The sequence below is a fragment of the Semicossyphus pulcher genome, unplaced genomic scaffold (genome assembly GCF_022749685.1).
Source record: "Semicossyphus pulcher isolate SPU_LCO1_2020_fin unplaced genomic scaffold, fSemPul1.0.p SCAF_25, whole genome shotgun sequence".
In the NCBI taxonomy this organism is placed as follows: Eukaryota; Metazoa; Chordata; class Actinopteri; order Labriformes; family Labridae; genus Semicossyphus; species Semicossyphus pulcher.
The window spans coordinates 5,019,861-5,043,393 of NW_027211699.1; the positions used below are offsets into that span (position 1 = coordinate 5,019,861).

The following is a 23,533-nucleotide window of genomic DNA, read 5'->3' on the forward strand; positions in this document are numbered from 1 at the left end:
CAGCTCCTTAAAACGCTGGAGATATACTTGCTTTTAACTACACGTGGCCATGATGGCTGCCCCGTGTTCCCTGCGTCTGTTTGGAGCGTCGGCTGTGCACGTCCTTAAAATGAACGCTACGTGTACGCAAGATGAAGTGCACATGAACAGTAGGGGCAGTGTAGAGGTATCCTCCAGCAACACGCACAGTACATAGATAGGTATGTGAACGATTACGTTCATGACGCAGCCGGTTGTGTACTCAAATGCGAGGTTAAAAAGTATATCTCCGGCCTTGAGCGTTTTTGTATCTTCCCTCACAAGTGTCCTTAACTCATGTTCCCAGCTGTGACAGTCTTGTCATTTCCTAATGACTTAAATTTGAAAAATCCTTTGTGGGAAGAATTGTTTTTCATCTGACCCATGACTGGTACTTTTAGTTAGCTTATTTGGGATTTCTTGGAACCTCAGTGGCTTTTTAGTCATGCGTTTCCTTCAGAGTTGCCTCCAAGAAACATGACAGGAAGTGAAATTATTGGTTACTGTGTTGACTTGCTTTCTTGTCTCACTGCTCTTTTGCGCTACACTATAAGATGCAGTGGATCAAGGTCACACATCACCAATATGGTCTTTATTTTTACCATCATACATCAACACATCGAATGTTACATTTGCAACTAAATCCAGATCTGTATAAAAGTGTATACACCGTAACAGATTTGTGGATCCTGTTCCTCCAGGTCATGGTCATGCCACGCACAGGCCATGCTCAAGATCATCAACTACAAAGACGACGAGAAGTCCTTCAGCCGCAGGATCAGTCACCTGTTCTTCCACAAAGAGAACGACTGGGGCTTCTCAAACTTCATGTCCTGGAGCGTAAGTGCAGAAACTGACAGAGAAATCAATTTAATATGAATAGTGAAATATTCTACACATGGACCGTGTTTTAGGAGTAGACGTGAACTTAATGTTTTGGTTTGTGTTTCAGGATGTGACTGATCCAGAGAGGGGCTTCATTGACGATGACAAAGTCACCTTTGAAGTCTATGTTCAGGCAGACGCTCCACATGGAGTGGCGTACGTACTTCTATATTTTCTCTGGGTTTGGTTTTCTACAATCGTCCCATATTCTCTCCTTATCCTCTTTCTAGTTGTATAACCCTAACATCAGCTCTCTCTCTCTCTCTCTCTCTCTCTCTCTCTCTCTCTCTGTAACCAGCTGGGACTCTAAGAAACACACTGGCTATGTTGGACTGAAGAACCAGGGAGCTACCTGCTACATGAACAGCCTGCTACAGACGCTCTTCTTCACCAACCAGCTGCGACGGGTAAAGTCTTATCCTCGCCCTGAGCGGACATGCATCCAAACATTCTATTAACACCATTTTCCTGTGATAACGAGTCATTTTTCTTTTGTAAAAGCAAACACAAAACAAATGTAGAAACAGGCTTAACTTAGCTTATTAGCACTGTACAAATCTGCAGTTTGTTTGTTATTAAAATAAGACTTAAATAAAGCTGATATCTTCACAACACAATGAAGATTACTCGTTACTTTCTAAACCTTCTAACCTCCTCGCTTCCCAGGCGGTGTACATGATGCCCACAGAGGGAGACGACTCATCCAAGAGCGTCCCCCTGGCCCTGCAGAGGGTCTTCTACGAGCTGCAGCACAGCGACAAACCTGTCGGCACCAAGAAACTCACCAAGTCGTTCGGGTAGAGTGGCGTTTTTTTTATGTCCTTTGTTCAGGGTTAGACAGAAGGAGGCCATATTGAGAAGTACAACTAGTGTGGAGTCTTGTTCTGTCTCGCTCTGTATTTTGTAACATCAGAGAGATCTCGGCGCTGCTTTGTAGGACGTTACCTGTAGTTTGTATTAAGAGTGGGAAATATATGTCACACTAATTACACGGTTTGCTGCTTTGATTTATAACTTGAAAAGCTAGGGAATATATATTTTTAGGGTTGCTGTGAGTTTTGTATCTGACTGTTTTTTTCCGTCTCTTTTGAAGATGGGAAACACTAGACAGCTTCATGCAGCATGATGTACAGGAGCTGTGCAGAGTGGTGAGTTCTCTCATACCCTCTTAGAGACTGTGGATGTCTGTGCACGCTGAATGGTCACTGACTTACTGTGTGTATTTGTGTGTGTGTGTGTTCCAGCTCCTGGACAATGTGGAGAACAAAATGAAAGGCACTTGTGTTGAGGGAACAATCCCCAAGCTCTTCAGAGGAAAGATGGTGGTACGTTTTCTCTCCTCCTCTTCTTCGTCTGGCTCGTCTGACATTTTTTGAAGCTGTTATCGAGCTACAGAATAAACTATCCTTGAGTTACAATTCAAAAAGAGAACTAACTATTGAACAGAGCTGTGTATTGAGGAACGGTACTTAGTTGATGCAGGTTGGTCTGTATTGAAGCATTGATAAGCTCTTGTACAAACAGAGCTGCTTTTATTGTGATGTAACGCTGATATATTGAAATGTAAGGATGCTGAAGCTGCAGGCATCCGGCAGTGATAGTTGCAGCATAACAGCGCATTTATATTCTGCGGTTCAGTGCTTACAGAGCAACGTTTCAGCTCCCTTTATTTATTTAATGAAAATACAGCTTAATGCAGGGTTAGTATCCTCATGCATCCTAATGAAACACGACCTTCTGTACATCTGAGGCAGTGCAGCGTTACTTTAGCTGCTGCGGTAACTACCTCCCCAGTGCAGCCTTCTTTTTTCAACTTAGTCACCACGCTAATTCTTTTTTTTTTTTTTTTTTACAGCACTCTCATACCTGTATTCAGTGCCTTTTTCCGTCTGTCAGCTGTGAAATGAAAACAGCTGATTTCCAGTCAGTCAGAGAAAATGGGGGCCGCAGCATGGAGGACTGTAGCCTCTATATGGGCAGCAAATTTAAACCCTTGAGATAAACCAGCGCCCCCTGCTCCAAATGATTGAAAGTAGCTTCAATAATAGTAATAATAATAAATAAATAATAATAGTATCAATAGGTGTTCATATCATAAAGCTTTGTCAGGATCTAAATGATTCTCCTCCCTACTGTTGAGTGTAGATTTGTGATAATGTGAAGTCAGCCCAATAACAGGATGTAGCCTGGAACAAGTTCTGTGTAAGAATAGAAGAAGGCTCAGGCTCTTAGAAATAGTATTTTGAACATGCCAGTTGTATCATACAGTCTAACCTGTGAATGTGTTGCTTTCCAGTCATACATCCAGTGTAAGCATGTGGACTACCGGTCAGAGCGGATAGAGGACTACTATGACATCCAGCTGAGCATAAAAGGAAAGAAGAACAGTGAGTAGCAACATCGACACTGTTTTTCCAAACAATGGTTAACGCTGGCTCTGGCACACATTGAAAACATGTTGTTGTTTACTGCCATTTTATTTCAGTTCCCAATAACAATGTTGTCTCTCTGCTCGTTTCCAGTCTTCGAGTCGTTCAAAGATTATGTCGCGACTGAGCAGTTGGATGGAGACAACAAATACGACGCAGGAGAGCACGGCCTGCAGGTGAGCCGTCGAGATCTATTTTATTGTGCTTATGTTTTATTTATCTTCCCTTTAGGCAGTGTTGATGTTGGTTTTAGTCTTAATGCTTATTAGTTTTAGTCATTTTAACCCTTTATAGTTTTAGTCGACAACAACTCAGCACATTTTAGCCCAGCTTTAGTCAATCACATTTTAGTCAAAACATTTTCTCTCTTTAATCTACTTCAGTCAGCCTGATGCAGGTTCAACCTGCTTTAAAGCGCCACCCTTACATTGTTACACACTATGTTCTGCACTGGTGATATAGATCCTCAGCTGAGGTTATCTGTGTTTATGGAAACTTCTGGAACGTTACACATGTAAAGCCACAGAGCGACGGCGTGCAGTTACAGCAGCACATGCTGCACATTCCTCTCTTGCCTCATTTGCAGCAGCAGTGTTCGTTTTTACCGTCAAAGCATTTAATATTTTCATCATCACGTCTCATGTAAACAGTCTGACTGAAGCAGACAGCCAGTGATTGCTTCTTTTAGTGCAGAAGAAGCGTCAAATAACCCGCACACAGCCTGAAGCAGACAGCCTGAGTTAACAGAGAAAGTTTATACCCAGCTTTGTGATACCTGTTCGTTTTGCATGACATCACCTGTATAGCTTGGTCGGATCCAGGGGGATCTGCACGACCCTTATCCAGTTTAATCAGTTACAGGAATGCGTTGCTTGTACTTCGACGGACAGATTAGACGCACAGTGGAAGTATGGATTTTAAATGTCAGATGCCGCCCACCAACATTTTAATCTCATCTCGTTAACGAAAACGCAACATTCCTGTCGTCAGAGTTTTTATTATCAAAGATCTATTTTTAGCTCGTCAACGTCTCGTCCTCATCGTGGAAAAAAGGCCGTTGACGAACATTTTTCGTCATCATTTTTAAGTTTGATTTATTCCAGGCTGACTTAAACACATTTGTCTCATCTGTCAATAATTGATAAACAAGGACCCTGATGACCATATAAGGACAATGTTTGTTTGTGTTTACAGGAGGCAGAAAAGGGAGTGAAGTTCCTCACCTTCCCTCCGATCCTTCACCTGCAGCTGATGCGGTTCATGTACGACCCACAGACCGACCAAAACATCAAGATCAACGACAGGTACAACAAACGCATCCACGCTGCGACGCTCACACCTTCTGTTCACAAACATGTATTTAATTACAAACACACACACACACCGTCCTGCTTGATTTAGTCCCGCTCACACAATGCGTCGGGGCACGGACATAATTTTAGTGATGGTCTGGTCTATATAAACGCACGTTAAAGGAGCAGTCTATTTGCAGAAGCGGGACAGTGAACAGCTTGCACTCACTTCCTGCACTAAAACAGAGACAGTGATTCATCCAGAGCGTTTCCTGTTGGCTGTATTGCTCTGTGTAAAGCTTTCCTGGAACTAATGGTGGTTTAACAATCCACCTGGATAATGGGACACTTTCAGAGCACGCACACACATACACACACATGTGCAGCCATCCAGAATAGCTAATTGTCCTCTGTAGCGTTTCAACAAGCTCTGAGTCATGCTTGTGACGCTGCAACCTGCACCTGCCCCCCTGAGAGCTTGTGTCTGTGCACACACATGAAACACTTTCTCTCCCACTGTCTCATTTTTATCTTCCCTCCTCTGTCATCCTTCTTTTCCATCGTCTCCTTCTCCTCCGTCCATCCCCTGCTCCTTCCCCCCCCTCCTCTGTCCTCAACAGGTTTGAGTTTCCAGATCAGCTACCCCTGGATGAGTTCCTCCAGAAGCCAGACTCCAAGGATCCGGCCAACTACATCCTGCACGCAGTGCTGGTGCACAGCGGGGACAACCATGGCGGTCACTACGTCGTCTACCTTAACCCAAAAGGAGACGGCAAAGTGAGCGTCAAGGAACCAATAGTGAGGACATTTTTTTATGCAGCTTTTCACCCAAAAATTCTGTGGGCATGTTCGGGGGTTTCTGTACTCTTAGCTTTAACTGAAACACTGTTAGAATTAAACTTAACCAAGGGTGCTCGGCAATTCCCTCATGTCTTACTACAGCTACTGTACACTGTACGTATTTGCTTGTCCTGTCGATGCAGAGACACGACAATAAGCTGAAAACAAAAACAAATAGCAGCTGCCAGTTCTTAAGCGACAAGTAAAAATAAACACAGGTGTTGAAAAGCAGGTGAATCATTTCCTGAGCTTCCCACTCAGACTCCGAGTGACAACTCACGGTCACATAAACTAACTGGCAGGAGGGTCTCTCTCTCATATCTAAAGAACAGCATATACAGCGTGTTGACTTAGCGACTTAGTGGCGTACAGTAAGTAGTGCCTGTGAGGAACAGACTGTAACGGACAGCTTTTGCTGCTGACAAAGCATGTGACTTTATTTAAGCTAAGTCCTTTTATTGTCTGTTTGTTCACACTGAATGTTAGACCTGCAGTAAAGCCCAACAGATGTGGGATTTTTGAGACCGATACCAAAACTGATTTCAGATACTGTGAATTTATTGGAATTTACTGGAATGAAACTAGATCTTTCCTGTCCGGATTTAGAGCCATTATGTCCCTGTAAAGGTACGAGGGCTGCACGATAACTTTTTGTTCTGCAGAATTTATTGCGATTTTAAAAAAATACAGGAAATTATACCAGATAAGTGCAGTGTGCTTTCATATACATTTAAACAATTAACAATCATACTTGTGTCCTCTAACAAAGCAAAACTCAGATTTTACCCCACTCGGTTCAGTGACTCTGACAGCCGCACGAATGCGTAGAGAGAGTTCAGCTGGAGCGACACGTTTCTGTAAAATATAATAACAAGCAGTTGCGTTACATATACGATATGTCATCAACTGTATAATTAAACCGCGTGATCTGCCCGGAGACAGTAACTTTCTCACCGTCTCCTACTTCCTTCACTAAAAAAGCCACCTCGCTTTAACAGAATGTCTGCAGCATCGCGTGATTGTTTACCTGCAGGTGACAAACAGACTCGGCACACAGAGAACTGACGCTATGCAGCACTGTTGAAGAGCTGCACTAATGTGATATCAGGCGCACCTTTCCTGTAGAAAAGCCCTATCCGGTACTCTCACGGACACCATTTTTAAATCCCCCTCCAAGTTTTGTAAAATACATCACAATAAACTTTGATCCGATAAACTTTCATGGACTTATATCTGCTCGATAATATCTGACTGATATATCAGCGTGGCTCTAATCTAAAGTAATAGTCTCTTAAAATCACTCGCCTACTAAAGTCATGAGTCTCACACCGATTAGTGCAGCTGGTTATTTACTTATTAATAAACATGTAAACAGGCTGAGCACCCCTGTTCTAATCTGATTTAAAGGAACGTTTATGGATGTTTTAACATGAGAAGATCTGTGACTTTAATGTTTGTTTCAGCGTTATGTATTTGCATGGGGTTCATTTAGAGCATGTCCAGATGATGGTGCAGAAATGGTTGTCTTAATGCTCTCTGGTCCTCTCCCTCCCCATCTCCCCACTTTTCTGTCCTTCTATCCCTCCCTGCAGTGGTGCAAGTTCGATGACGACGTGGTGTCACGGTGCACCAAGGAGGAGGCCATAGAGCACAACTATGGCGGACATGATGACGACCTCTCAGTGCGCCACTGCACCAACGCATACATGTTGGTCTACATCCGAGAGTCAAAGCTCAGTGAGTAACATCCTGGCTTTTATTAAACACAAGCTCGACACAAACACACTATCGCCCTTACCTGCCCCACATCAACATTCTGTGCTGTGTCAAAGTTTTAATCCTGCTCCATGTGACCCAGGCGAGGTGCTCCAGCCTATGACTGACGTGGACATCCCGCAGCAGCTGGTGGAGCGTCTGCAGGAGGAGAAAAGGGTGGAGGCACAGAAGAGGAAGGAGCGCCAAGAGGCTCACCTCTACATGCAGGTCCAGGTAGGAAACAACCACAGCTGCTATTTATTTAAGTGCCTTTAGGTGCTGCGAGTCTTGCAGACTGAAGGATGATGGACATATGTATTCTTAGAAACATGCTGGTGCAGGACGCTCAGTGCTGCTCATCAGACTAAAGTGTTCACAAGGATGTCTGCCATTTTGCCTTTATTAAAGAGTGGAGGAAAGAGACATTTTCTTTGCTGTGCAGTGATTCATAAGATTCACTGAGTATCAACAAAGCAAACCTGCAGGCTGGAGGCATGCAGAGTTTACTCTTACACGCTATGATGTGACGGAAATTCTGCTCATTACAAGTGAGACAGAGTTAATATATCATGTGTTACAAAGGATTTTCCCATCCCTAATTCTTCACTTGTAGTCTTACCAGATATTTTACTGGAAAGTTCCACATTAACAATCAGTACATGATGAATAGCAGATGTAGACCAATTATATTGCTCTGGCAAATAAATCAGCGCTTATAGTAGAGCTGCACAATATTGGAAGAGACTGACATTGCGATAACATTTTGTTCTGCGATAACTGGGATAAAAGAAAATTACAGGAAATTATATCAGATAAACGCAGCGTGTTTCCATATCCATATAAACAACAATCATACTTGTTATTATTTGGGACTTTTAAGTTTATTTTCCTCTAATAAAACAAAACCCTTTTAAAACACTTTAACGTAGCGACTCTGACAGCCGCATGAAAGGTAGAGAGAGTTCAGGGGGAGCGACACGTTTCTTTATAAATATGCTAAGTAAACATGTATGACCGCTCCGTGAGTGGTCCGATTATGTAGCCACAGCATTAACCAGCACCGGGACGAGGTCCTGTTGGTAACGGGAATTTGCTCGCTTATAAGCCACCTCGCGTCTGCCTTAGCATGATCTGTGACGGCAGCAGTGTCGTGTGTTGTTTACACTTTACAGGCAGGCGACACAGACTGTGCTGCACAGTGGTCAGTTCACTCTGTGCTCCCGTTGAAGAGCCGCTTATCTCTCTTATTATTATGATTTCCTGATCAGCGATGGAAAACAAGAAACTGGCGAGTTTTCGTTTTGCACCGAGCAACAGTAAAGTAACAGCTTTACACTTAATTTGCTTCACTATTGCGAGTCCTGCCATGTGACTTCTGCACATGCGCACACGGTTACTGCGATTGTTAAACAATATATATCGTGCAGCCCTAATTTATGGGATGTTTTCTATTGGCAGAAGTGATGCAGGCCGATGCCTGTACAACCTCCAACAGTCACAGGGATTGTGTACCTGAGATAATTTATCTTAAATAAACGTAAACTTTACATTAGACGGCTTTATTTGTAATTTTATTAGCTTTGATCGTCTTCTACCATGAACATGCTTACAAACAAGTTGCCACATCTGTGGTTCATAGATGAAAAACGACCTCTTATCTGACCAGCAGATTAAAAGCTACAGAGTCTATTAACACTTAATGAATGTAATTTTACCAATACAAATAAGGACAAAGCATTAAGTCCTTATGTAGACTTGTGTTGTGACATACTTTTATGCTGGCACATACACAGAGGGTTTCCCAAGCAGCCGGCCACTACTGAACACTCTGTCAGCAGCAGGTTGATGATGTAGGCTCTTTAGCAGAGCTGCAGCCGTCAGCGTGTCGAAACGTCGAAGCAGTTTGTTGAATAAAGTTGTTTCCTGTGCAACGGTGCAACAGCAGGAACAAGAGGAACAAATACATCTGAATCAGGAGGATGATCTGGTAACACGAGCATGCATTTTGTCTGCTACTACAGAAAAGAGTCTTTTTATTATTAGGTTAAACTAATCTGAGCATTGTGTCTCACTGTGTCACTCAGTGGCACACTGTGTCCTTCCCAAAACACAAACTACACAGTGCATTTTTTCTAAGACCAAACCTGAACAGGCTATTGTGGGCCTTTGATGAGTCACTACAGTGGCCTGGTTACACGACAAAATGCAGCCAGCAGTTTGGACAAATGTCCTGCTTTTGTATTTTCTTTTCCCCTTTTGGTTCTCTCTGTCATGGTTCTTGATTTACTGTCGGTCACCGAGGTTGTTTTCTTCCTGTGGTCAGATGGTGACAGAGGACCAGTTCTGTGGTCATCAGGGCAACGACATGTACGACGAGGAGAAGGTGAAGTACACAGTCTTCAAGGTCCTGAAGAGCTCCACGCTGCAAGAGTTCGTCCAGAACCTCTCCCAGACCATGGTGAGAGGCTCGTGTGTGTTTTCACTGTTACCACCAAGGCCTCCAGAATAACTCGGCTCAAAGTCTTTGTAGCTGCTGCAAATTAAATGGAACTCGTCCTTTTGCAGGGTTTCCCACAGGACCAGATGAGGCTGTGGCCCATGCAGGCCCGGAGCAACGGAACCAAGCGGCCCGCCATGCTCGACTACGAGGCCGACTGCAACAAGTCGGTGAGTGTTTGTGTCTGTAGGACCGGATTGTGGGTGTAACCTGTCGAGGTGTTTCAGGGTGATGGAAAACGCGTCGCTAACTGGGCGCCGACTGTCATGTTTAACGCGATAAATATTTATTTAAATGAAAATCTTTGATTATTACTTAAATCTATTGTGTATAAAATTGACTTTTTTGCTGCTTCAGATGATCGACTTGAGCGACAACGAGAACCCCTGGACAATATTCCTGGAGACTGTGGATCCGGAGATGGCCGCCAGCGGGGCCACGTTACCCAAGTTTGACAAAGACCGTAAGTCCAACACGTCCTCCCTCTCCCCCTCAGCAGCTTCACGAATTGTGGCAGTTTATTTTTGTTCAGGGCTTTTTAAATTTAGAGAGTTCAGTGACTCGTTCTGTAGGCGGAGGTTTTGTGACGGTGCAGTTCGACCTACATCTTTCCTCCATTTCATTTTACGGCCTCTGTTTGTCTTGTTGGCTCAGACACAATGCAGCTTGAGAAATGCTGCTTTACAGGTTATAATCACTGGGCTGTAACTGTGTTGTCTCTTTCTTTGCAGACGATGTCATGTTGTTCTTGAAGATGTATGACCCCAAAACCAGAAGCTTAAATTATTGTGGACATATCTACACACCTATATCCTGCAAAATAAGTACGTGGTGGCAACATTGAAGTCTGTTTTAAGCTGTAAACACAATCATGCTTGACGTAAACATTAAATGATGTGTCTGTTTCTCTCTTTGTGGTTAACAGGAGACCTGCTGCCAGTCATGTGTGAGAGAGCAGGGTTTCAGCAGGAAACTAGCCTTATCCTCTATGAGGTGATCTATTTATACAACGCTCACTTACAGGCACATTCCTCTCTCTTTTTCTCACTTGTTCTCTCTCTTCACTCGCTCCTTCACACTCGCATCCTCGCGCTCTTCTCTCTGGAAAACAAACTCGCACACTGTCATATGCAGCGTCTCTATTTTTCCTCACACTTCTGTAGTCTGGAATTTGTACACAATCTTAAAACCAAATACTCTTGTGCACTCGTCACACAGCTTCCCATTGACTACATTTCCCATGGTGCCTTGTGTGTTGCAGGAAGTAAAGCCCAATCTAACAGAGCGGATACAGGACTATGATGTCTCTCTGGACAAGGCCCTGGATGAGCTCATGGACGGGGACATCATTGTCTTCCAGAAGTAAGACTCAGTGTGTGTGTTTGATATAAATTAGCTCATTGCGTATTTAAAACAATGTATTTAAATTTTGACTGAGAACAGTTTTAGTGTATAAAATACAATATAACATGCAACTAAAATATAGATTGCTGGGTGACGCTGTATTTATTATTGTTTGTTTACAGAATACTCCACAGTTCCCCTTTAAGCTGAAGTTTTGTAGCCAGTGTCCACTAATGGTGGTTTTCGCACTGGCAGCGCCCTCGACCTCAATTTCAGAGCGTTTCTCACCAGCTCTTAAGGTTGCTAGGTTACGAAAGTTGTCTGGCAGCACTTCTGCGTGCCTTGGTAGTGATTGTTAAGTTTGTTTTAAATCGCTCTGTATCTTTAATATTTGCTTTTATTCAAGAACATTTTACATAGAAAAAACAATGGAAATTAATCTTGTCAAAATATACCTTCAGAAAAAAAAGGATTAGCTTCTCCTCTGCTATTGTTGTTGACAAAGTTGATATCAAAAGTCCCGCCTCTTCTTGATTTTGATTGGTTGGTGAGGGAGAAGCGACATTGACGAGAGCAGTGGCGTTTCAAAAGTTTGACTGTTTTCAGACACCAAAGATCTGACGGGTGTTTTCGCACTGAGGACGCTGAGCGCTGCATCGATTTTGTAAAGAAAATAGGAGCTGCCAGTGCACAAAAACGCAGTCAGTGGACACAGGCCCTTATACAAGTGAAATTAAGCAAAAGGGAAACTATCCGGTCATTGTTTTGTTTGTTTATTTACTGACATCTTTTCTCTATTAAGCAATATCACACAGGAGGAAGTGCTGTTGTACTGAATATAAGCACGGCTGTGATTCAGTCGTAGGTATGAGGCTGCAGGCCGAATGTTAATCACAGTCCAGTGATATTCAGTTCAACAGTACAGCCAAGTTGTAGAAGCAGCGTGTCTTAGTTAAAATATATATCATTCATGTAGCTTCACCGACACCACTAGTCCCTTCAACTTGACTGGAAGTGGCGACACATATACATGTCCCTTCACTCTTGCTTCTTTGTGTATATCTACATGTTTTAATTCACTGTTTTATTTAGTGTTATTTGAGGAAATGTGTTTCATCTTTGAGGTGAACCCGTTTGCTGCCATCTAGACAACAACCACTGGCTTATTTTGAAACATTAACAGTGCTCAGACCCGCAGAAGCTTCGTCATAAACGTCTGTGAAGGTTCTCAGTCCACCGGGTCAGGGTAATTCGAAGCTTAATCCAAAAGGCAACTCGACCTGGTTCAAGTTCTGGAAGACGTTTTCACCCCCCAGGTTAACGACTCTCCTTTGATTACGCATACTCATGACCTACAGAGGCTTATATTTCTCGCTCCACCAGTTCGTCAGTTCAGAACTGAGGAAGCCTTTCAGATGAGAGGAGAAACGTCTTCAAGAACTCAAGTCCAGTTGCCTTTTGGATTAAGCTTCAAACTGCGTCATAAATAAAGTTATAACTCTATGTCAGGGTTCATGGATTTACTCTATTTCAATTATGTTACTGCTAACTGTTGTAAAAGTGCATTTTTGAGTTGGATCCCTTAAAATTGCTTGAATTTATATGAATGTTCTAATGAAACTCCCGAGTTACAGAATTACTGATCTCTGGACTCAGGAGGATCTTGATTGTAAATGTTAAATGTTACGTCAATGCTCCCCTCTGCACCTCTTACCACTCTGCTGCTTCATCCCCTCTCCATCACTTCTCACCCATCATGCCTCCTGCTGCCTCCCCTCCCGGCTGACACGCCTCATCATCTTTGCTGTCTCCTCCTGTCAGCGCTCGTTATTCTGCATCTCAATTAATCCTGCCTTCCTCAAATCACGCAGGGACGACCCAGAGAACGACAGCAGCGAGCTGCCCACGGCCAAGGACTACTTCCGGGACCTCTACCACCGCGTGGACGTCATTTTCTGCGACAAGACCATCCACAACGACCCGGGCTTCGTGGTCACGCTCTCCAACCGCATGAACTATTTTCAGGTGCGGCCCAGTACTTATGCACCGATTTGGATCTTTAACATGTCTTTTTAAAAGGTTCTTTATGTCCACACCAGAGATGAAACTAACCTCACTTCAAATGATTGTGCTTGTCAGGTGGCGAAGACAGTAGCGCAGAGGTTGAACACGGATCCCATGCTGCTGCAGTTCTTCAAGTCACAGGGGTAGGAAGCTTGTCTCATCCACACACACACACAATTTTGTTTCATTGATAATTTCACACAATCCTTGATGTTGACCAATAAGTGCATTACCTGGCATGTTTCTCAGTCTGTCTTCATTGCCTTTGACTTGAATTCTTACAGTTGTCAGTAGAAATGTTGCGTAACCTGTCCCCCCCCACCTTTCTTTGTTGTTTTCCTCTAACTCCTCCCACTCTGCCTCCCTCCCCTACTCCTCCTCCCCCCCCGTCCTCCCTCCCTCTATTCGTTCTCTTCTTCGCTCTGAATTTTCTCTTCCCCCTGCTCCTCCTCTATCTCTTTTCTCTCCTCCTTCTCTTCTTTCTCCCCCCACCCCTCTGTCTCTCTTCTCCTTGCATCCTTCTCTTCCTCCCCTGCGTCATCCTCCCCCCCTGCCTGGTGGTGTGGTGGCCAGGTACAGGGACGGTCCAGGGAATCCTCTCAGACACAACTATGAGGGAACGCTGCGGGACCTGCTGCAATTCTTCAAACCGCGGCAGCCCAAGAAACTGTACTACCAGCAGGTAGGAGTCTGACAACGCTGGGATTAGTAAATAGTTTAGTTTGGCCTGAGTGTGCGGCAGTGGGGGCTGTAAGGAGGCTTTAAGGTTCTTTTCTGTCTTCATACTCGGCATTCTAACCTTGCCTTTAACATAGAGCTGCAGAGGTTAGTCGACTGATCAACAAGTTTAGCAGAAATCTATTTGGCAACTACTCTGATCATTGGTGTCAGTTGGATAAGAGTTGCGCCATCAGTTTCATCAGTGTGACGTCAAGTGTCTGCGCTAAATTACTTTGGTGTGGTTGTGTGTGGCTGTGCGTGTACAGTGCACACAGTAAGGCTTCTGTTTAAGGCTACGGAGAGGGCCCAAACAAATATTTGCACCGGGCCCATCACAGCTGCTGCACACTTAAACATGTTTTTTGAGCTGTAATGCCAGCCGATGATGACGTAGACACGACCGTTTGGGACAAACTTATATCATGAATTTTTTTTTTTTTAAGAAACATTAACGCCTGCCAATGCACGCACGGTCGGCGCATGCACACTTGCGTTGCCTCGACTCTGAGCGCTCCGGCTTCAGGCATTAGTGGGGCTGGAGCAAACAGCTCGAACCGACAGGGTTCGGGACCACCGCGGTCCTCCACCACACTAAAGCGCTCTTCAGGGGACTCTGGAGGGGAGAAGTCCTCCACCTCTAAAGAGCCCTCTGTGGCACTGAGCTGCACACCCACCCCGCTCTCAGCCCCTTTCCCACTTTGAGCATTTTTCAGAACTGTGCAGTGGGTGGAGTTATGGTCAGACCTGTGGCTGCAGTTACACTTTAATTTATAAAAAATCGAAAAGGTGATGCAACTATTATCTCATCTTAAAAATATTGTTTTCCCGTTGTTTTAGCGTCGCCTGGTTTTAATGCAGTACTACCACCAGACGGTGGCTGTAGCGCATCTGAAAGATGTTTGCTAACTGCAGTTTAATAACAAAAGAAGAAGAAAACATAAGTGACAGGTGCCGGAAAAGCGGGTGTGTCGCTGTGAGATTCGGAACCGGAGAAAAATGGGTGCGGGGGGGCTGTCTTCGAATAATGGTTGAATGGTTCCCAGTGAATATCGAATAGTATGTTTGCTTGAAAAGCCCATCACTCCTCCCTACAGAGAATATAATTATTAGCACATGAATCACTAATTAAAGTAAAGTTTGTTGCAACCCTGTTAGCCTTTAATAATTCTTCCTCTATTTCCTTTAATAAAACAATGTTTGTTATCTGTCACAATGAGCCTGCTTACAGCCGTCAGCTTAAGTCCACTCCCCCTCAGTATTGTTTTCTCAATACAACAGCTGGCACCTTCGGCCTCTCTGGCGCTTTAAGGAGCATGTTTGTAGCTGTCCAGGAGAGTGTGAAGTGGGATCCTGTATTGTTCGCACACGGCTGCAGCGCCACACATTTGTGGCATCTGAATATTGACAACACATTTGACATTGATCAGTCTCCACATGGTGTTAACAGCTTCCTGAATGCAGCTCTCGGCGTAACAGAACTGCTCTGATTGTTTGCTTCTGTCTCTCCACAGTTGAAGATGAAGATTACAGACTTTGAGAACAGGAGGAGTTTTAAATCCATTTGGCTCAACAGCCAGTTCAGAGAGGAGGTAACACACACACACACACACACACACACACACACGCTTATCAGCCACATTATGCGTGTCAGCCTCGATCACGTCCCCCTGAGGAACATGCAATATGTCACTGTGATGTCAGCAAGCACAACCTTCATAAACCACATGTGTGTTTCTGCAGGAGATCACCCTCTACCCTGACAAGCACGGCTGTGTTCGTGACCTTTTGGAAGAATGTAAAAAGGCAGTGGAGCTCTCTGAAAAAGGCTCTGAGAAGCTCAGGTAACCACCCTGCAGGAGTGTGTGTGTGTGTGTGTGTGTGTGTGTGTGTGTGTGTGTGTGTGTGTGTGTGTGTGTGTGTGTGTGTGTGTGTGTGTGTGTGTGTGTGTGTGTGTGTGTGTGTGTGTGTGTGTGTGTGTGTGTGTGTGTGTGTGTGTGTGTGTGTGTGTGTGACTTAAACATTAGTGCCAAGGTCACCAAAGTAGAACAGTGCCCTATGAGGAGGTTAAGCTTGCAGTGGTCATCACCAGTTTCTATGGCTGCACAATAACATTGCAATCATCTTACAGTCTCTTGTTGACCTCAGAACCCCGAATTGAAGTGTTGCACAGATTTCTATAAATGTAGATTAACTCTGGATTAACCTCCAATTATTATTTTAGTCGACTTATTTATGTTATCTGTTATTTAATGTGATTTTATGCTCTGAAAATGAGAAGAGCCTCTGTTCAGTATTAATCCACCCCCCTCTCTCCCTCTCCGCCTCTCTCTCTCTGTCTGTCTGTCTGTCTCCCTGCAGGCTGTTAGAGATAGTAAGCTATAAAATCATCGGGGTTCACCAGGAGGACGAACTGCTAGAATGTTTATCTCCGGCTGCCAGCCGCACCTTCAGAATAGAGGTAAGTGTGTATGTGGGGCGATCCCCGTGTGGTTTTTAAGTAAGTCTCCTCTTCTTGAGTCGCTACTCCACGTAACAGCCGACAGCCTGACACCGTTATACTTTTTGATGCAGCCCCGAAGTTTGTCTACACAAGCAGCCACTTTTGGCAGCCGTTACTTTCAGGGTTTCAATTCTTCAAAATAGTTAAATCTTCTGGTTTAAAAGTCTGTAGCACTTGAGAACCAACACATATGTCTAGGGCAGCACCGCAGCTCAGGCAAAACTTAAACCACCGTTAATAACAGAATTTGTTTAGCTGTTTAAAGCCCCTGGAAACCCAGATCCACAACAACACCATTATTTTTAATTTATCACCTTATGTTCAGCGACAAAGGAGTTTAGTTCAATAATGACATAGCTCTAGCTAACGCTACAGAGCCAACAATTAGAACTGCATTCATAGATCTGTGAACAAATAAAAGCATCTCAGCTAGCTCTGCATGTCTATGCTAACTGCTAACTATGATCTATATAGCAATGCAGTTTGTAACTTGTAACGTTCATGGTCCGATTGAAATTCATAATTTTCAGACTCTGGGGCTTCTGCTTCCTCTGCAGAGTCTGTCTCAGATGGCTCAGACATAAGCAGCTACACTACACTGATGGTCCTTTGCACCTTTGTTGTGTGAGGAGAAAGAGAGATCAAAACATGACGCTTCCTCAGTTTTTAGAAATGTTCTAAACTGTAAAATTAGCTGATTATCCAGATTTTCTAATAGTTCTGATCGTTTATTTAAGATCAGTTTTTTGTTGATGCCTAATTAGACATTTAGCTTTTCTTCTATTTGAAGCCAAATTTAGAGCTTTAAAGAAGCAGGTAAACTTTGAGCTGACACTACACCGGTTACCTTTTCACTAATCTCTATTTACAGATTCTACATACAAATCTGTAGGCAGGAACGTGGAGTTTAGGGAGGGCAAGTGGTCTGGTTTCCGTTTGTAGTAAGTTTGTAGTCCAAGTAATTTTGACCAATCCCGTATCAGCAGCCTGCTGCTGCGTATGCAGGAAAAACAGTCCGTGTGGAGAGCAAAAGCAGATGGATCTAATCTCTATAAACAGACATCTGCATGCTAACAGCTAACTCTACTGCTCTAGATCTAAAATTCAGCTTGAGATAAATTCCCTTGACGCTGTGTCATGAAAAGCATTCAGCATTTAGATTTCCCTACTTCCTCAAATTCATCAGAAACGATGGATCCGACCTCCGTTCAACCAACGAGCATTTTAAAGGTAGTTTTCTTCTCCTCTTGAGGACGGACCTGACAAAGCTTCATTTTGACTTTTTACTAATCTGCATCATGATTTTGAAATTTCGGTAAATTTAAGACGAAAGAAGAGAAATGGCTTCTTTTTCTGTAAACAATGCAGCACGCGGAAAAGGAAGTCCTGACTGGCTAAACCAGACAGGCCCGACATGTTCACCTTTGTCCCCAGAGGCTATATCATCACCAGACTATAGCCGATGGGATCCGAGATTGACTTTTCACAAACCTTTCATCACCTGCTCTGAAGTATCTGACCCGACTAAATCTGCTCTCTGGCACTTATCCTATTAGGAGATTCCTTTGGACCAGGTGGACTTGGACAAGGACAGTGAAATGCTTATCCCCGTGGCTCACTTCCACAAGGAAGTGTTCGGCACCTTCGGGATCCCCTTCTTGCTCAAGATCAGACAGGTGTGTGTTTGACCTCGCCTGAAAGAGTTTGCATTCTAGATCACATCAGTCAGTTACTTATACTGTGTGTTTGTCTGCTTGTTTCCAACTTTTACCCCCCACCCACACACCCTTCAGGGCGAGTCATTTAGGGAGGTGATGAGGAGGATCCAGACCATGTTGGACATTCAGGAGAAAGAATTTGAGAAGGTAAAACACCATGAAAACTGGCTTTACTAAGTCCATTCATAATGTTTTCTGATGAATATCTACATAAGCTAAAATAGTTTTCTCAAACTTCACTGTGACTGTAACATCTGTGTTAAGTAACATATCTGTGTTTGTTTGTTCTCAGTTCAAGTTTGCGATCGTGATGATGGGGCGGCATCAGTACATCACTGAAGACGAGTATGAGGTCAACCTGAAGGACTTTGAACCACAGCCAGGTATTTACTCTCTGCTTTAGCTGCTACTGAGAATGCTGCTAACACGACCACTGCTGTTACTGTTACTGCACTATTGGTAACATCACAACAGCAACGTCTCTTAGTAAGACAGAAGCATGTTAATGTGTTGCTATCATAATGACGGTAAAATGTCCAACAGTCCATTCTTATACTCTCCCCAAATTCATGCAAGAGCACCCTCCTGGAGATTATTAACGTGATTTATTCTTTAACCTTTTTTCTATCATGATCAACACTAGTGGGGGAAGCTTGGAAGTGTTGCTGAAAATGGCCTTTTTGCCCTTCCCTCTTGAAGATTAAACTTCAGTCAAGTGACTTTATTTAACATCACATTTAAAAAAGCAGGAGTTGACCCAAAGTGCTTTACAGTTGACGAAGGCACTTATTGTTATGAGCACACTTCCCAATTTAACCAGGCCTATACGGCTGGCTCCCTTTGTCATGGTTCGGACTCTTGATTGTCCTCGCTTTCCTTTTCAGACTGTTTGCTTCATCTGAGCGTCGAATTTGTTTCTTTTTCTTTGGATTTTCACTTATTTTTGAAGTTGTATCTGTAGTCATCCATCTTTTCTTTGTTTTTTCAGCCATAGTAGATTACAATTTCCTCGCAATGCTCACAGAAACTGGAAGTGCAGCCACTTAGCTCCGCCTACCCTCTCTGGCAGACCAACCACTACTGGGTGATGGAAAACGCGTCACTAACTGGGCGCCGCTAGTGATTTTTTTCTGCGAATGTCACCGCAGACACCCAGTCCATAATAATATTATATACTGCAAATGCAAAGGCTTTCATCGGTTGGCCATAGGCTCAATCACCATTGTGTTAACTCATTCAGTGACAGATAGTGACTTAAAAGAAATTTATTTAAATGAAAAAGTGTTTCTTTAATGTGAAACAGGAGTCTTGGATCAGCAACTAAAAAAGCCAGATCAACTTTGCTTTCTAGATGTGGTTAAGAAGCGAGAGAGAGGAAGACATAAATGACCTGGGGGCAAAGTATGGAATTAGCAGTGTGTTGTGGAGCCAATCCATTTAAGGCTTTAAAACAAATACTAAGACTTTAGAATGAATTCTGTATTTTACTGGTAACCAGTGCCCATCTGCAAGAACAGAAGTGATGTGTTGTAATGTCTTAGTTCCAGTTAAAAGTCTAGCAGTTTCATTTTAAAACATTTGGACTATAGAAAGAGTTAAATGGGTTAGCCCCACATAGAGAGAGTGGCAGTAATATAATCTAGGTACTTATGAAATAAATACAGCTTCAATAAGGCTACGGTTCTCGGCTGATAAAAGCTGCTCTTCACATGGAAATGGCTTGTTTATTTAAATTTAATAATAGGTCTAAGGTCTTGTTTTTTTTAGTTATTAGAAATTTCTTGCCATCCAGCATCATTTAAACTGTTAAAAAGGTTATTCAGCGAGCGCTGCCCCATCAAACCAGTCAATATAATAATGTGTCATCAGCATAGGAGTGATACTACAGGTTTTATTTCCAAAAATGAGCCAAAGGGAGGCAAGCATAATGAAAATCAAAGAGGCCCTAATATTGAGCCTTGCGGGATGCCACGTTTATTGGGAGCAGGTGATGAGCAGCAGTTTCCAATGTTTACCGAGAGGGTTTTTAAGGTTGTGCGTTTTCTGTTTTATATTGTGGTTCGTAAATGTTTCTTTTCTGGAAATTACTTGTATAATAGCCAACAGCGAGTAGGTTGGTCTCAGCAAACACACTTACCAGAAAACTGCTGCTTGTCCCTCCAGGTAACATGTCTCACCCGCGCCCCTGGCTAGGGCTGGATCATTTCAACAAAGCTCCAAAGAGAGGACGCTACACCTACCTTGAGAAAGCAATCAAGATCCACAACTAAAAGCTGCCCGCCCTTCCTCTTTGTCCTCCTCATCCTCCTCCTGCTCCTGCTCCTGCTCCGCCTTCCTCCCTACCTTCTTTAACACACCATAACCACAGACTGTAACCAACCGTGTGAGTTTGTGTGTGAGAGACTGCGTGCGTGCTTGTGTGTGTGTTTGTTCATCACTTTTAACACCCCGCCTGGACACCTCTACAGCTCTACACCGGCACTATGTCTTCAGCGATATGGATTTTGCTGCAGCTGATGGATTATCCCTCAACCACAAAATAAACTGCACCAACCACCTCCTGACTGTTGATTTTGATTATTTTATTTTTTTGTAATTGTGTCCCTCCACATTTGAGGCTGTTCGTTTTATTTTTTTTCTTCTGGCTTCTGAACCTGTTGATAGCCTGTTTTTTTGTTGCCTGTCTGGAAGTGGGAGAAATGAAATTGGATTTTAATATAAAATAAGCGGAGAGGAAAGAAGAAGTGGGACACAGTATAAATATAAGTGTGTATATATATATACATAAATATATATATATATATATATGAACTTCTAGACCTAGTTTTTTTCCGTTTCCCACCCCACCCACTAGCTTTTTTTCCCTTCAGATTTTTTGGGGGTTGTTTTTAATTGAGTTTTTTTGAAGAGGCACCATGCTGCTGTGTGGAGAATTTATTGGAAGGATGTTTGCGAGGACTAACTGACAGAAAAAAAGGGGCGGAGGGCTGATCATTTTTTGCAAAAAAACAGCTGCAAACTTGCGCCCATCATTGACGCTCTTTGGGTTGCACTGACGTGGTTTCTTTATATTTTCTGCTCCCATCCTTTTAGTGCAACAAAACAAGTATTTCCAAGTTTACACACAAATCTTTCTTTCTTAGTTTGGTTGGAGGAAAATGTTTTTTTTTTGTCTCTTTCTGCAGATCTTGTATAATACAATAAAAACACACAGCATCTGTTTAAAAATAAATGGGGGGATAAAGGAGGAAATTTGTCTGTATTTCATCTTGCACGTTGGCACTTATTGTCGGAGGTTCTCAGGACTGGCAAATGTACAGTTTGATTGTGGTTTTGAGTTGCTCTGTGACTTCAAAGAACACACACACATGCATGGACATGACCCCCCCTTGACTTTCTCTTCCATTTTTTTTGTTTTTCCGGGGGTTTTAATGTCTTTCTCAGTCATTCCTCCTCTGACCATAATCACATAAATGAGCTTTGGAATCTTCTCTTGATTGAAACTGTCGCCTCCTGGTGGTTTGGAGCAGTAACTGCGCTGTGCTTGGTAGGGAGCTGCAGACACTTCGAGCCCGCAGGTTTGAGGATCATGTAGAGACAAAACCAGCATTGTAAGAAACACTTAAAGCCCTATGAATTTATTATTTTTGTTTGTTTATTTTTTAAAGCACAGATGGAATGCTCCCCTAATAGCGCATAGCTGGCTCTGTAAAGACAACATTTAAGAATTGTATATTTAAAAATATGAACGTGTAAAATTTAAGAGAAACACACGCCTTTGTTGTTGGGTACAGAAGGAGCCAGGTGTTCATATTTCTTGTGTGTAGGGTTTTCTCTCTTTTTCTTTGCGTTCCTGATGTACCATTGACGATTTTTTTCTGTTACATTTGGATTTCTTTCTTTCAAAACTAACTGCATTGGTTTTGTCTTGTTAAAAAGTGCAGTACAAAGATGACCTGCAGAATCACACCTTAATTTGATCTTTTCCAGTTTAAAATCCTCAGTGTAGCAGCAGTGTACGACAACTATTCCTGTATATTGCCTTTTTGCTGGAAAATGTATGTTGAATAAAATTTTCTATAAAACCAAAAACACAGCTGCTTGTCCGTACTAGTTCTCAACCAGAAACGCTTAAAATTAGACAGGGAAATGCAATTATAGCTTGGACAGTAGAAGGAGAAGGCTGATGCCAATCTGTAGCTAGCAACCAAGATTAGCTTAGAATGAAGACTGGAAGAAGGGGCAAACGGCTAGCCTTGCTCTTTCTAAAGCCATCAAAATCTTCCTATTGGCACCCCTTAAAGTCAGAGCCAAGAAAAATGGCAAGCTGATTCTGTTTCTAATATGTGTACACTATCCTAAGCTAAGCTAGCTGGCTTTTGGCTAAAGTTAGCTTAGTATTTAGTGGACAGACATAAGAGTTGTACCAGGGTTACCCTCAAATTTTCACTGAAGCTAACAAAATCTTCCTACCAGCACCCTTTAAACGCAAAAGTAAAACGTCTATATTAAAATTCCCTTTACTTGTGCTACATGCCTGACTATTTCTCGGCTGGGAGCGGTAACTTTCTATCGACTCGCAACTCACACAGCCAAGAAAAACGGCAAGCTAATTCCCTGTTTCCAATCTGTGTAGAGACGACCCTACGCTAAACTAGCTGACTGTTGGATAAAGTTAGCTCAGTATTTAGTGGACAGACATGAAAGTTATACCAGTGTTACCCTCAAACAAAATCTTCCTACTGACACACCTTAAACTCACCATTTAATACGCTATGTCTCGTTTGTGTAATCTATACAAAAGTACAGTGTAGCTTTAAAATGTTCCTTTGTTAACTGTGCTACATGCCTGACTTTCTCACCTTGGAGCAGTAACTTTCTATAGTCTCGCAACAAGTCAGAGCCAAGAAAAACAGCAAGCTAATTTATCCTTTCTAATTTGTGTACACTATCCTAAACTAAGCTAGCTGGCTGTCGGCTGAAGTTAGCTTAGTATTTAGTTGACAGACATGGAAGTTGCACCGGTGTTACCCTCGAGCTCTTGGCTAGAATACAAATAGGTATCCCAAAATGTAGAACTAGTTTTGGGACTTAACGTGAGCTGATGACATGTTCTTACTTTCATTGGAGAGATAACAATGCAATCCCCTCTACCTAAAGTTGCCTTTGAGAATCTTCGTAGGCGTCTGAAACCTACTCACTCTTCCTAAAGTAGGACAAACTTCAGAGATACAGTGTGCTTTTGGATGGAAGATAATTTCAGACTGTTTCCCCATGCTGGCCGGAGGTCAAAGAAACATAGCTGAGGAGTCCTCGTGCTGCCTTCAGGTGAGAATATTTGATTTGCTTTAAACTTTAAACAACACTGACACTCTACAGCCATGCTGCTGTAGCAAAGAGAGGTTTTGACCTAAATGCTAACATGCTGAAGTTAGCAGAAATGTTTGTCATGTTCTCTGTGTCAGCTTAGC

General features: G+C 43.0%; 1 protein-coding gene across 3 annotated transcripts in view; it reads left to right on the forward strand.

Moving 5' to 3' along the window:
* The window catches only part of usp7 (ubiquitin specific peptidase 7 (herpes virus-associated)), a 28,237-nt gene extending 6,089 nt beyond the window's left edge, over positions 1–22,148 (forward strand). For 2 of the 3 annotated variants that reach the window (XM_069675832.1, XM_069675831.1), the window contains exons 4-31: positions 720–858; positions 971–1,059; positions 1,202–1,310; positions 1,570–1,700; positions 1,997–2,051; positions 2,148–2,228; positions 3,200–3,290; positions 3,426–3,508; positions 4,527–4,636; positions 5,245–5,422; positions 7,057–7,201; positions 7,323–7,453; positions 9,543–9,677; positions 9,785–9,886; positions 10,074–10,179; positions 10,448–10,540; positions 10,642–10,709; positions 10,978–11,078; positions 12,932–13,085; positions 13,200–13,267; positions 13,698–13,806; positions 15,356–15,433; positions 15,585–15,685; positions 16,203–16,302; positions 17,901–18,020; positions 18,138–18,209; positions 18,355–18,445; positions 20,226–22,148. In XM_069675832.1, the coding sequence (XP_069531933.1) occupies positions 720–858; positions 971–1,059; positions 1,202–1,310; positions 1,570–1,700; positions 1,997–2,051; positions 2,148–2,228; positions 3,200–3,290; positions 3,426–3,508; positions 4,527–4,636; positions 5,245–5,422; positions 7,057–7,201; positions 7,323–7,453; positions 9,543–9,677; positions 9,785–9,886; positions 10,074–10,179; positions 10,448–10,540; positions 10,642–10,709; positions 10,978–11,078; positions 12,932–13,085; positions 13,200–13,267; positions 13,698–13,806; positions 15,356–15,433; positions 15,585–15,685; positions 16,203–16,302; positions 17,901–18,020; positions 18,138–18,209; positions 18,355–18,445; positions 20,226–20,332 (2,947 nt within the window). In that variant the 3' untranslated portion in view covers positions 20,333–22,148. The remainder of the gene's footprint in view (positions 1–719; positions 859–970; positions 1,060–1,201; positions 1,311–1,569; positions 1,701–1,996; positions 2,052–2,147; positions 2,229–3,199; positions 3,291–3,425; positions 3,509–4,526; positions 4,637–5,244; positions 5,423–7,056; positions 7,202–7,322; positions 7,454–9,542; positions 9,678–9,784; positions 9,887–10,073; positions 10,180–10,447; positions 10,541–10,641; positions 10,710–10,977; positions 11,079–12,931; positions 13,086–13,199; positions 13,268–13,697; positions 13,807–15,355; positions 15,434–15,584; positions 15,686–16,202; positions 16,303–17,900; positions 18,021–18,137; positions 18,210–18,354; positions 18,446–20,225) is intronic. The other variant, XM_069675830.1, reaches the window with a different exon arrangement.
* Positions 22,149–23,533: the final 1,385 nt, after the last annotated feature.